General features: G+C 44.7%; 1 protein-coding gene across 11 annotated transcripts in view; it reads left to right on the top strand.

Moving 5' to 3' along the window:
• The window catches only part of dip2ca (disco-interacting protein 2 homolog Ca), a 236232-nt gene that overhangs the window by 208318 nt on the left and 13279 nt on the right, over window positions 1–14635 (top strand). For 9 of the 11 annotated variants that reach the window (XM_082973357.1, XM_082973359.1, XM_082973358.1 and 6 more), the window contains 9 exons: window positions 2064–2144; window positions 3148–3271; window positions 4067–4188; window positions 4816–4927; window positions 6214–6323; window positions 7722–7852; window positions 9396–9564; window positions 9799–9969; window positions 11833–11862. In XM_082973357.1, the coding sequence (XP_082829483.1) occupies window positions 2064–2144; window positions 3148–3271; window positions 4067–4188; window positions 4816–4927; window positions 6214–6323; window positions 7722–7852; window positions 9396–9564; window positions 9799–9969; window positions 11833–11862 (1050 nt within the window). The remainder of the gene's footprint in view (window positions 1–2063; window positions 2145–3147; window positions 3272–4066; window positions 4189–4815; window positions 4928–6213; window positions 6324–7721; window positions 7853–9395; window positions 9565–9798; window positions 9970–11832; window positions 11863–14635) is intronic. The other 2 variants (XM_082973360.1, XM_082973367.1) reach the window with 1 other exon arrangement.

Raw genomic sequence — 14635 nt, forward strand, 5'->3', positions numbered from 1 at the left:
GTGTAAAACTAAACACTTTCAACAGCTCTAATTTTCACAGCCTTTTTCAAAAGCTAGACACACATGCTAAGATGCCTGTTGGTGGGTGGATTTTGCTCAGGCCCTGGTGTCCAGAGCTGCGAAGTACTGTAAGTCCTGATGTCTGTGATCTTCTATCTGTAGCAGTTGGACCCGGCGGATTTAAACGGTGCATATTGAATTTCTAATTCATCACTATAAAACCAGGCCTGAAGACAGGCAATATTACACTACAGACTCCTAACTGTCCTGCTCCGTGCCTCCCACAGATCCAACTGCGATTGGCATGAATTACACTACCGCTATTTACTCCTCCACTGCCCGCACGGATGAAACTTTGAAAAATGCATAAGCTGAGACACGCTTGTCCCCTTCTCATTCCTCACACTGTCTTTTATATCTGCTGCACCGATATGGAGCTCATGTGTTGCCCCTTTCTCTCGTCCCTCTGTCTTTCTCTGTCCCTCTGTCTTTCTCTGTCCCTCTGTCTTTCTCTGTCCCTCTGTCTTTCTCTCTCCCTCTGTCTTTCTCTGTCCCTCTGTCTTTCTCTGTCCCTCTGTCTTTCTCTGTCTCTCTGTCTTTCTCTCTCCCTCTGTCTTTCTCTGTCCCTCTGTCTTTCTCTGTCCCTCTGTCTTTCTCTCTCCCTCTGTCTTTCTCTGTCCCTCTGTCTTTCTCTGTCTCTCTGTCTTTCTCTGTCCCTCTGTCTTTCTCTGTCTCCTCTGTCTTTCTCTGCTCCCTCTGTCTTTCTCTGTCCCTCTGTCTTTCTCTGTCCCTCTGTCTTTCTCTCTCCCTCTGTCTTTCTCTCTCCCTCTGTCTTTCTCTCTCCCTCTGTCTTTCTCTGTCTCCCTCTGTCTTTCTCTCTCCCTCTGTCTTTCTCTGTCCCTCTGTCTTTCTCTGTCCCTCTGTCTTTCTCTCTCCCTCTGTCTTTCTCTGTCCCTCTGTCTTTTCTCTCTCCCTCTGTCTTTCTCTGTCCCTCTGTCTTTCTCTGCTCCCTCTGTCTTTCTCTCTCCCTCTGTCTTTCTCTGTCCCTCTGTCTTTCTCTGTCCCTCTGTCTTTCTCTGTCCCTCTGTCTTTCTGCTCTCACTCTGTCTTTCTCTGTCCCTCTGTCTTTCTCTCTCCCTCTGTCTTTCTCTCTCACTCTGTCTTTCTCTGTCCCTCTGTCTTTCTCTCTCCCTCTGTCTTTCTCTCTCACTCTGTCTTTCTCTGTCCCTCTGTCTTTCTCTGTCCCTCTGTCTTTCTCTGTCCCTCTGTCTTTCTCTCTCACTCTGTCTTTCTCTCTCCCTCTGTCTTTCTCTCTCCCTCTGTCTTTCTCTGTCCCTCTGTCTTTCTCTGTCCCTCTGTCTTTCTCTGTCCCTCTGTCTTTCTCTCTCACTCTGTCTTTCTCTGTCCCTCTGTCTTTCTCTCTCCCTCTGTCTTTCTCTCTCACTCTGTCTTTCTCTGTCCCTCTGTCTTTCTCTCTCCCTCTGTCTTTCTCTGTCCCTCTGTCTTTCTCTCTCCCTCTGTCTTTCTCTGTCCCTCTGTCTTTCTCTCTCCCTCTGTCTTTCTCTCTCCCTCTGTCTTTCTCTGTCCCTCTGTCTTTCTCTCTCCCTCTGTCTTTCTCTGTCCCTCTGTCTTTCTCTCTCCCTCTGTCTTTCTCTGTCCCTCTGTCTTTCTCTGTCTCTCTATGAGTGCAGTTCATTGTAGAATGCTGTTTTATTAAGAACTCAGCGTGTCACCTTCTAATATGAAAAGGACTGTAACATCTTCTCCTCAAAAGGCTAACAGGTTTTGTGAAATGTTTCAACCCTGGCACTGGTTATAATTACTGTACCTTTCTCCTAGGCTGAAATGGTACCCTATTCCCTATATAGTGCACTGCTTTTTACCAGAGCCCTATGCATGCCCTGGGCGAACGTAGTGCACTCTGACCAGGGAATAGGGTGTGATTTGTGACACCTGGTTGTCCTCCTGTCTGATTTTAACACGGAGACAGAATGTCCCCTCCTCAGTGTGACCTGGCCATCCAGCGACAGGCTTACTTTCCTCTTTCTTTCTATTTTTTTTAGTTCCTCTTTCTCTCTGAAGTGTTACAATGGAGGGCCCAGACCACTCCAGACCATGTGCTTTACACACTGCTCAACTCAAGGGTAGGTGTGGCCTGGCTGTATTGTGATTGTTTTGTAAACACAGCAGTAGCAACTGAAATAGTCGGCATTGTTGTCGGCTGTTAGAGAAACACATCAGTATTTTATTTGAAGTAGCCCCATCAAAGACCCATTGAAAATGTTGACTGTAAATCATCATTTTCTTGCTATCTAGTATTGATTCAGCAGTTTTGCATGACACTGTATCTGTGGTAATTTCTGATTGTCTCTCTCTGTTTCTCTGTTTCTCTCTCTGTATCTCTCTCTGTTTCTCTGTTTCTCTCTCTGTATCTCTCTCTGTTTCTCTGTTTCTCTCTCTGTGTGTCTCTCTTTGTTTCTCTGTATCTCTCTCTGTGTCTCTCTCTCTGTCTCTCTCTCTGTTTCTCTCTCTGTTTCTCTGTATCTCTCTCTGTGTCTCTCTCTCTGTTTCTCTCTCTGTGTCTCTCTCTCTGTGTCTCTCTCTGTGTCTCTCTCTGTGTCTCTCTCTCTGTTTCTCTCTCTGTGTCTCTCTCTGTGTCTCTCTCTCTGTTTCTCTCTCTGTGTCTCTCTCTGTGTCTCTCTCTGTGTCTCTCTCTGTGTCTCTCTCTGTGTCTCTCTCTGTGTCTCTCTCTGTGTCTCTCTCTGTATCTCTCTCTGTGTCTCTCTGTGTCTCTCTCTCTGTGTCTCTCTCTCTGTGTTTCTCTCTGTGTCTCTCTCTGTGTCTCTCTCTCTGTGTCTCTCTCTCTCTGTGTCTCTCTCTGTGTCTCTCTCTCTGTTTCTCTCTCTGTGTCTCTCTCTCTGTGTCTCTCTCTGTGTCTCTCTCTCTGTATCTCTCTCTGTGTCTCTCTCTCTGTATCTCTCTCTGTGTGTCTCTCTCTCTCTGTTTCTCTGTATCTCTCTGTGTGTCTCTCTCGTCTCTGTATCTCTCTCTGTGTGTCTCTCTCTCTCTGTTTCTCTCTCTGTTTCTCTCTGTCACTCTTTCTTTCTCTCTCTCTCTGTGTGTGTTTTCGTGTGTGTGTGACTACAGGGGACGATAGCCAGCTCGCTGTCATGTGTCCAGTTGCATAAGAGAGCAGAGAAGATTGCTACCATGCTGGCGGAGCGAGGACACCTGCAGGACGGGGATCACGTTGCGCTCGTCTACCCCCCTGGTATGTCTGGTGCACCAACACCCACACACACACACACACACACACACGACATGTCTGTCACTGGGTTTGTGTGTTGTCCCTGTCCATTCCCACCTTTCGGCTATCTGCCTACCTCATCCATACAGCATAAATTAGCCATGATAAACTAAGCTAAGCTTTCCGTCCCATCATGTGTCGCTACAATAAAAAGAAACATCTAAACATCTACACCCCACTGGCGCGCAAATGGGATAGGTTCTGTTTCCTTGTCATCATTCATCAACCTAGAAGCATTCAGTGCTGACAAGACAAGAGGTCCTGAGCCACATCCCACTATGATAGAATAGTACTTCCAGCAAGATTGTGCTGATCTTGAATGGCATACACAGTGTGACGCAAACAAATCCATTTTTAAGGCCTTTGGCGAGAGACTGGACTGAATGTTCCAGGTTTTAAAAGGTAGAACTCTAATTTGGAACTCCATCAGCATTTGGGAGCCAGAGACATTCAAGCGTTCAGAGTGAACCATAGGTCCATAATGAAGAAACTCAGTCAAGCAGGACAAATCCCGACAAGGGTGATTGCCTGAGAGCCATTCAATTAACTGTCTCTAGGACAGCCAGCTCAATACTACACCTTGTCCTGAGAGTCTGGAGGCTGGCTCTGATTCAGCACAGGGTCTCATGGACAGAGGGACGGGGACTAATATTCTTTACGCCTTTAGATTCGTCTTTCCTCTTCACTTCTCTTCCCTCCTCTTCATTCCTCTTTCCTCCCCTTCACTCCTCTCCTCTTCTCTCTGTGTCCTTCATGCAGGGATTGACCTGATCGCAGCGTTCTACGGGTGCCTGTACGCGGGCTGTGTGCCAATCACCGTGCGACCTCCGCACCCCCAGAACATCGCCACCACTCTGCCCACGGTGAAGATGATCGTGGAGGTAAGTGCCTCGTTGACATCCACGTATCAAGTCATCGCATCACAACTGACCTTTATTTAGATAAGGGAAATGAAAATGTAAAAGGAGACGCACCGTGTAGGAGGTGATATTAGAGCAGGAGTTTCCCTTCTCACTCATAGGCCATTTCTGGAGCATTTTACAGTGCGCGTGTGCAGGTGCGTACATGCGTTGGTGTTTGAACATGTGCTTGTGTCACGGTTGTCGTATGAACGAGACCAAGGCGCAGCGTGTATCGTTCTGCATTTTTATTTAACTGTGAAACTATGGAAGACATACAAAAACAACAAACCGTGACGAAGAGGTGCAACATACACTAACTCAAAATAATCTCCCACAAACCCAGGTGGGAAAAACATCTACTTAAATATGATCCCCAATTAGAGACGATGACCAGCTGCCTCTAATTGGAGATCATCCCCCCAAAAAACAACATCGATAAACAGAAACTAGAACATAGAAAATTTTAATTAGACAAAACCCCGTCACGCCCTGACCTACTCTACCATAGAAAATAAAAGCTTCTATGGTCAGGACGTGACAGCTTGCGTGTCTTAACAGGTTTGTGTCCCAACGTGTGTGTCTTTCCTAACGTGCGTGTGCCCCCAGGTGAGCCGCTCGGCGTGTATGATGACCACAGCGGTGATCTGTAAATTGCTGAGGTCGAAGGAGGCGTCGGCAGCAGTGGACGTCAGAACCTGGCCTCCTGTCCTGGACACAGGTAAGAGACTACATTTACCCACGCTGCATCACTCACCTCAGAGAGAATCCATTAGCCACCTCAGCCAGAGGCTCTGGAAGAAGTGCGCTCTTAAGAAATACTTTTTCCTCACAACTTCTTTACAACAGACACCGATGCAAAGATCTTGCGACCAATCGAGACAAATGACGATGTCAGAAATATAATTTATCATCTACTTAAAGTATATTAGGAAAGTATTCAGACCCCTTAACTTTTTCCACATTTTGTTGTTACAACCTTATTTTAAAATTGTTTTTTTTTTTTAAAAGCTCGTCATCAATCTACACACAATACCCCAGAATGACAAAGAGAAAACATATTTTTTGAAATTCTGGCACATTTATTACAAATCTATGAGACTCGAAATTGAGCTCAGGTGCATCCTGATTCCATTGATCATCCTTGAGATCTTTCTACAACTTGTTTGGAGTCCACCTGTGGTAAATTCAATTGATTGAACATGATTTAGAAAGGCACACACCTGTCTATATAAGGTCCCACAGATGACAGTGCATGTCAGAGCAAAAACCAAGCCACGAGGTTGAATTGTCCGTAGAGCTCTGAGACAGGATTGTTTCGAAGCAAAGAACACAGTGGCCTCCATCATTCTTAAATGGAAGAAGTTTAGAACCACTAAGACTCTTCCTAGAGCGATCGGGGAGAAGGGCCTTGGTCAGGGAGGTGACTAAGAACCCGATGGTCACTCTTGAACCAGATGGAAGCCACTCCTGAGTAAAAGGTACATGACAGCCTGCTTGGAGTTTGCCAAAAGGCACCTAAAGGACTATCAGACCATGAGAAACAACATCTCTGGTCTGATGAAACCAAGATTGAACTCTTTGGCTTGAATGCCAAGCGCCATCCAACCTGACAGGACTTGAGAGGATCTGCAGAGAAGAATGGGAGAAACTCCAAATACAGGTGTGCCAAGCTTGTAGTCTCATACCCAAGACCTGAGGCTGTAATCGCTGCCAAAGGTGCTGAGTAAAGGGTCTGAATACTTACGGAAATGTGATATTTCCGTTTTGTTATTTATATATATATATTTGCAAAACCTTTTTTTTTTTAAAACAGTTTTTTCTTTGTTATTATGGGTTATTGTGTGTAAATTGAAAAAAATACAACAATTTAATGAAATTGGTTTTAGAATAAGGCTGTAATGTAACAAAACGTGGAAAAGGTCCAGGGGTTTGAATACTTTCCAGATGCACTGTATGATGGTACTGGTGATAACAGTGGTGTTTTCCTTTCTCTCGCTCCTCTAGATGATTTGCCAAAGAAGAAACCTCCTCTGTTGTACAAGCCCTCCAATCCAGACACACTGGCCTACCTGGACTTCAGTGTGTCCACCACAGGGATGCTAGCAGGAGTGAAGGTAAACCACTTCTAACCAGAATGTGCTTCTCCTATCAGGGAGGCTGATATCTCGAAAAGCATATGAAGTGAAACAGGAACAAGCTGTGTTACATACACTTTGAACGTGATCGTCTGAGTGAAAAGATAGTGGTGACATTTCATAAACATGAAAGCAGTTATTGATCCCATCCCTCTGCTGTGGATGAATAGCTGAATCTCTCACTGTACTGCACAATGCTCAATCAGAATGCCTTCTCCCATACAATGGAAGGTCTTGTTCACAGTTAATCTGGCCTTGTTGAAACCTTTGTCTGTCTGACGAAGCTCAGTAGGAAATCCAGTGAAACAGCATCTTGTGAAAGATGTATCTTTTCACTGGTCAATAAGGGAAGACATTTGCTATCAGTTCCTCAGTGGACGAAGGCTTAGTGGATTTTCTCCCTGTTTTGTAAGCGAGTATTCATCTTCACCAAGAGGCGATTGTCTATTCTGTTCCTCCCCCTGCTATAAACACATTGAAGAATAATGTTGCCTTAGGTGGTGGGGGAGAATTGTTGTAGTGTGTGGGGCTCTCTTATGTAGTTTACTAAAACAAAATAGCCTCTTTGGGATGTTGGGATGTTCAGCAATGCTAAATAACAATGTATTTCGTGCTGTACACTAATTACCAAAACAAAAGCCTGAATCTGGGCCTCTGTGTGAATATATGTTTGCTCCTACCACTGGTCTGGGTCCCAAATAGCACCCTGTTCCCTACTAGTTTTGACCAACGCACTATATATAGGGAATAGGGTGTAATTTGGGATGCAGCTGGGATTGCACTTTAACAAGGTCTCAGGCTGGAGTGGAACTACTGTTTAATAATGGGACAATAACAGCTTTATATCTACTAGAGAGGGGACACACACACACACAGTTCTGACAGCATTAACCCACCGTATATACAGCCGCCTGTGTTGAGTCATTGTTTTGCCATTTAATTCATTCGTTCATTAAGATCAAGGATTCAGGCAGTGGTACTCACAGTAGCAGCTCATGAGAATATTTGGATGAATTGTTTTCTGGAATGCGTTTCCTAATTCTCATGCGGTTCAATTGAAACTTTTTTAATGAATGACTGAAACACGGCCCTGTTGTACTTCATTTGTTTACATGGCTATTATTTAGTAAAGCACATGAGATGACAGCATGGGTACAAATGATACCAATATGTAGCCTGTCTTTGTTGGTTTGTGTTGTAGCCAAGTTAGCCAGAGTACCAGTCTGTATGAGCCATCATGCCAACTCCTTGTCACTGGTTGTCATGTTTGGCTTGACAAGGACAGCGATCGGCTAGGACCCCAACTCTTGCCAAGTAGAATGATAAAACTACATTTGTAATCCGTATGTGATTGTTCTTGTCTTCCCGACTGTGTAGATGTCTCACACTGCCACCAGTGCCTTCTGCCGTTCTATCAAGCTGCAGTGTGAGCTGTACCCCTCCCGTGAGGTGGCTATCTGTCTGGACCCCTACTGCGGCCTGGGCTTCGTCATCTGGTGCCTTTGCAGGTGAGACAGAGAGCGAGTTAGACCGTCCTAACCACTTCACTGCCCACTCATCACCTCACACACACATCTAGCTCTGCTTTGTCCATGTCCCCCCACGCACACACACACACACACACACACACACACACACACACACACACACACACACACACACACACACAGCTTCCCCTGTACCTATCTGATCTGAAGAAACCCTGCTATGTTCACCCTGGTGGAGGGGGGGACCCAATGCAGCCTTATGCATTATTCTCCTCTGTTTAGCCTAGCCGTCCGTCCGTCTCCTTGTAATGATGTATCATTATTCTGCTGTGTTTAGCCTAGCCCGCCGTCCGTCTCCTTGTAATGATGTATCATTATTCTGCTGTGTTTAGCCTAGCCCGCCGTCCGTCTCCTTGTAATGATGTATCATTATTCTGCTGTGTTTAGCCTAGCCCGCCGTCCGTCTCCTTGTAATGATGTATCATTATTCTGCTGTGTTTAGCCTAGCCCGCCGTCCGTCTCCTTGTAATGATGTATCATTATTCTGCTGTGTTTAGCCTAGCCCGCCGTCCGTCTCCTTGTAATGATGTATCATTATTCTGCTGTGTTTAGCCTAGCCCGCCGTCCGTCTCCTTGTAATGATGTATCATTATTCTGCTGTGTTTAGCCTAGCCCGCCGTCCGTCTCCTTGTAATGATGTATCATTATTCTGCTGTGTTTAGCCTAGCCCGCCGTCCGTCTCCTTGTGATGATGTATCATTATTCTGCTGTGTTTAGCCTAGCCCGCCGTCCATCTCTTTGTAATGATGTATCATTATTCTGCTGTGTTTAGCCTAGCCCGCCGTCCGTCTCTTTGTAATGATGTATCATTATTCTGCTGTGTTTAGCCTAGCCCGCCGTCCGTCTCCTTGTGATGATGTATCATTATTCTGCTGTGTTTAGCCTAGCCCGCCGTCCGTCTCCTTGTAATGATGTATCTCTGCTTTGCTCCACTCTCCACTGGCTCTCTCTCTATTCGCCTTCCCAGTGGAAACTCTCTCTCCAGCATGGCATCACTCAACTTGTGAAATGTTCATATGGAAATATGATCAGCGGGGGGCTGTCCAGAAACCAGGCCCTTGCTGAAGAACAAAGCTGTTTTATATGGCGGGCGTGTGTTTCAGATTGGGAGTGTTTCTGATTGATGCCTATGCAAAGCTAGCCCTAGTTGTTATATTGTGAATAATGCACTAGCTACTGGCTAGCTGTACTACAGAGGTTGGTTTGGCCTTGATGAAACGGCACTGGCCTGCATTGTAAATGGAGCCACTGAATATATAATGTAGTGAAGTGTGTTGTTTAGATTGGTAGTGGTCGGAAGTACATAATGGCTCATGTCACTGGTGTGAAGAGTAACGTTTTTATGTTAAGTTTATGTGCACACAGGCTATGTAGAGCTCAGAGTAGAACTCCGTTTCCATCTCCTGTGTGTAGTGTGTACTCACTCTGTGTATCCTTTGTGTATTCACTCTGTGTATGTGTATTTGTATGCTCATATTTTCTGTCTCCTGTGTGTACTTTGTAGTGTGTACTCCGGCCACCAGTCCATCCTGATCCCGCCTTCAGAGTTGGAGGTGAACCCTGCTCTGTGGCTGCTAGCTGTCAGCCAATACAAAGTCAGGGACACCTTCTGCTCTTACAGCGTCATGGAGCTGTGCACCAAGGGCCTGGGCCTGCAGACCGACTCCCTCAAGGTAAGTATCCATCCGCCAAATCACCACAACAATGATACTGAGATAAGATCAAATGTTATTGCAATGTGATGATCTGAGAGTAAAACACTTTGTGACAACCTCTAATGTAAAAATATTGATTGACTTATTGATTGATTACATTCTAGTCCGTCAGCCCAGACTCATCTTGCCTGGTTAGTTCTGGTTTGATCCAATTTAATGCATTTTGTTTTGTCCCTCCCCCTTCTCCATCAGTCTCGAGGCCTGGACCTGTCGCGGGTCAGGACGTGTGTGGTGGTGGCAGAGGAGAGACCCAGGATAGCTCTGACTCAATCCTTTTCCAAGCTCTTCAAAGACCTGGGCCTCCACCCGCGAGCAGTCAGCACCTCGTTCGGCTGCAGAGTCAATCTGGCTATCTGTCTGCAGGTACAGTCAGCCCCTTCCACCTCCCTGCTCTAGTCCACAAACCCCATGCCCTCTCTGTCCCTCAAAAAGTTGTATAAAATGTGCAACTCTTACTAAGCTCAGTATTTGGCAAGGAGTCTTTGGGTGCTGTCTCTGTCTGTCGCCAGTGGAACTCTGATAGACTGAATAAAAAGGAAAGCTCTGTCTGCATCCCACATTTTAATGGATATTATTACCAATGTTTCTACCCACAGTAGACGATATGCTCTTTCATACATGTTAGCCAGTGGGTGTCTATTGTGGCTCTGTTGTAGTCTTGTGTTAGTTTAAAGGGTTGCTACTGTTTCTTGTTGTCATTCTCTCTGCCTTCAGTATCGTTTGCATAGCCTATTCCTCAGGTTGGAAATGAGTTGTTTGTTTTATTTAGAGACTTTGTTAATTCACTAGTTGCATTGCGGTTTGTTTGTTTTTTGGGGTAGGAGAGATGAATCTGATTTAGGAGTTGTCAAGTCTGTATTTGTGTGACTTAACCTGGGAAGCAACAGTATTCTCTGTGAGCCTACACACGCACACACAACCATGTGGTTCTGATGAGAAACATGATACCTTGGAAACACAACACAGGTTATTTCTCCAACAAGATAAGTCTTCTCCACATCTGGTCATGATGCAGGCAGAATTGTATTTTGGGGGTGCTTGGGGAATTCCATGTTTCTCTACACTGGCTTCAGTGAGTCCCAAATGGCACCCGATTCCCTACATACACAGAGCCCATAGGGCTCTAGTCAAAAGTAGTGCACTATATAGGGAATAGGGTTCTATTTGGTATGCGGGTATGCACAAAGTGGGTTGTACAATAATGCTAGCTGATCTAGCTGAAAATGGAGATGTCTGAGATTTCCTCTGCATCTTGGAGTGTTGAGATTTTCCCAGCAGGTATTTGGCTACAGGCCCTAGGGCCTACAGTACTAATCCTCCTATCAGGGTTTACATGATGAAAAGCCAACATACATAGATATCCTGTACATATCTCACCCTCTCTACTGCTCTGCTTTTCATAAAAACAACAACCAATTACCAGACACAGCCCCAGCGTAAACCCAAATGGCACCCTATTACCTAAATGGTACATGACTATGGGCCCTGGTCAAAGGTAGTGCACTATATAGGGAATAGAGTGCCATTTGGGACGTAGCCTATGTCTCTGGAACGCCGCTGTCTATAAGCATTGCACATGCTGCTATGTCATGCTTTAATTTTGGGCTGCTCATTCTTTTACATGATTCAACTTATTTTGCAAGCTTTATTATTTAAGTAAAATCTAATTGTAAGCTTTACTATTCAAATGTCAACGAGATAGAGATAAGTATACCATTTGCACCTGTTTCAGGTGTACATATCTGTTCAATGAAATCTGAATGGATCGATTAAAAAGCCCAATCGAGAAGCCTGTTTAAAAATGTTTGTTGCATTTAACATAATTATTTAACATGTATAGATTTTTCCCTTTTAGACTTTATTGTAAATAAGGTATTAGGCTACCTCTAACACATTCTTCTTAACTTGAGAATACATGGATGTAATCATGTAAATGTAACGGTTATTGTACTTTAAATGTCCCCAAATGTTCTAACCTAACATTGATCTATTGGCTATTAATAAGCCCAGTTTGTAACATAGCTTCTTATTAGTTAAGACTGCTTCTCAAAAAAAATGTTTTCCATTTCTATATTTGACATTTTCGTTCCCCCCCCCCTGTTATTTTGCATAACCCCACCCACATATCTCATACTTGGTTTTGTCTTCACCCTCCCTCCCTCCCTCCACCCCCTAATTTCTCCTTCCTACCTCCTCTTCACTCTCCTCCTCCTGCTGCTGCTATAGCCTCACAGGCTGGGGAAGCTTGCTGACCAGGTAGGGGATTTTCATGTTCCCTAATCACCCTCTTCATCAGGTGTTGCAAGCAGGCAGGTGACAGGAGGGATAGGGTGGACAGGGTAGGAGGGACAGGGTAGGGGCCGGGACCAGTAGCATAGCCAGGCACAGCTATGGTCAAGACTCCTTAGTCGCTTATGAGGGATCAGGATTTGTAAGAGAAAGACTGTGCTCACAGGGGTTTGATTGAGAGCTTCTCTGTATGGTGATGCTGACTAATTTAATTGGATAGGAAAAGAAAACCGTGGCCATTCTGGGGAGCTATAATAGACTGAGTCCCAAATGGCACCCTATGATACATTACTTTTGAAGAGGGCAAGTGAGGTCTGGTCAAAAGTAGTGCAATATATAGGAAGTAGGGTACCATTTGGGATGCAGACTTTTTGTAGCAGCAAGATGTTCTACTGCAGCAGTAGGCACCACACCAGACCAACTGAGCTAATTTGAATAGTTCAGTGATTGCCTAAATTCAACACACCTGGTCTTCAAAGTTGGTTAAATCAAAAACATGAAGTGCCGCGGCACTCCAGGACCATGGTTGCCTACTCCTGTTCTATTGTCTAAAGGTGCCATCTGAGACTCTTAGCAAAGCTCTTAGCACTTAGAAAAGGTCAGCTCTTTAATATTAAAACTCTGCAGTACAGGAACATTAACCTGTGCTGAGGCAACTTGTCAAGTGTGGCCTCTTGTTTGGGATAAATACTGCCACAGCTCATTCGGATTGCTTCTCTTTAGTACACAAAGGCAGGGTTTCCCAACCCTCTCCTAGGGCCCCCTCAACGATTCACATTTTAGTTTTAACCCTAAACTGTCAAACCTGATTCAATTAGTACAAAAAAATGTGTACACATTTTTTTTAAATAAATTTAAAAAATGCATGAAATGAAATGTATGCACTCACTACTGTAAGTCGCTCTGGATAAGAGCGTCTGCTAAATGACTAAAATGTAAAATGCAGTCATCTAATCATCAAGCCTTTGACTAATTGAATCAGGTGTGTCAGTTTATGGTTAAAACAAACATGTGAAATGTCTGTGGGGGCCCAAGAAGAGGGTTTGGAAACCCTGCATTAAGGGACTGTCTGTCTGAGACCTAGAGAGCTGGAGAGGGGACACAACTTCTTAACTGTGGAGGAACTGTTAAACAACACCATATGACTCTAGCCTTGTGGAAGTATTGTAGTGTAGTACTAGCCCGGTCCAAATCGGTATGTGCTTTAGCCAACTCTTCTAACTAGTGTTGTACTGCCATATACACTGAACATAAATATAAACGCAACATGTAATGTATGCTTCATGAGCTGAAATAAAGAATCCCTGAAATGTTCCAAATGCACAAAAATCTTATTTCTCTCAAATGTGTTTACATCCCTATTAGTGAGCATTTCTCCATTGCCAAGATAATCCATCCCCCTGACGGTTGTGGCATATCAAGAAGCTGATTAAACAGCATGATCACTACACAGGTGCACCTTGTGCTGGGGACAATAATTGGCCACTCTAAAATGTGCAGTTTTGTCACACAACACAATGCCACAGATGTCTCAAGTTTAAGGGAGCGTGCAATTGGAATTCTGACTGCAGGAATGTCCAAACAGAGCTGTTGCCAGAGAATTGAATGTTAATTCCTCTACTATAAGCCTCCACTAATGTCGTTTTAAAGAATTTGGCAGTATGTCCAACCGGCCTCACAACCGCAGACCACCCATATCGCGTTGTGTGGGCTAGCGGTTTGCTGATGTCAATGTTGTGAACAGAGTGTTACGGGGTTATGGTATGGGCAGGCATAAGCTACAGACAATGAACACAATTGCATTTTATTGATGGCAATTTGAATGCACAGAGATACCGTGACATGATCCTGAGGCCCATTGTCGTGCCATCCATCCGTCGCCATCACCTCATGTTTCAGCATGATAATGCACGGCCCCTCAGTAAAATCTTTGAAATTGTTGCATGTTGCGTTTATATTTTTGTTCAGTATAGTTGGCTAAAGCACATCTGGACACGTTTAGTAGTAGTATGATTGCAGTATTTGCTATGTAAGAAGTATTTTAGTATTGTCCTACATTATTAGGACTGGGTATAGTTTGGTGTGACTGTAGTGACTTTTGGTGTGACTGTAGTGACTTTTGGAGTGACTATTGTTTGAGTGACTGCCATACTGCTTTATGATGATGCCTTGTGCTCTGGGCTGAGTCAGTATCTAGCATGTGTAGCTCTATGGCTGGCTGTCTATGGCTGGGCTGAATCAGTCTAGCATGTGCAGCTCTATGGTTGTCTTTGCTATGGTGGTGGGTGTTGGGTGGTGCTGCTTCCTCTGCCGAAGCCTTCGCCACACTATTAATACATGCTACTGAATCACAGGTGTAATGCAATCTGCCTGGGGAGGGGAGGGGGCTGGATTGGAGATGGGTCTGGTCCAGTGTGTTGAGGAAGGCTCAGCATCAGCAAGCCGCACGTAACGCCTTGGACCAGAGCTAGGCTGGGGAGGGCTGGGGAAAAGTGGAATCAAGGAAATGCAATTGAGATTCTGCGTTTGTTTTCTCTTTATTCTTCCAATGAGTTATTTAATTGTTCACTAACCTATAAGATAGAAATCTACTATTGCTATCACACACACACACTACTGTTGAAGTTGGTGCCTATGTGCCTGGTGTAATGTATGTTAACGTTAGGTTGTTTTGTCTGCCTGTGGGTTTTCTACTGTGGGCTTGGACTCTCGTGTCTGGCCAGTCAAGCCTCTACTGAAC

This window comes from Salmo salar, chromosome 03, assembly GCF_965601325.2.
Source record: "Salmo salar chromosome 03, fSalSal1, whole genome shotgun sequence".
Lineage (NCBI taxonomy): Eukaryota > Metazoa > Chordata > Actinopteri > Salmoniformes > Salmonidae > Salmo > Salmo salar.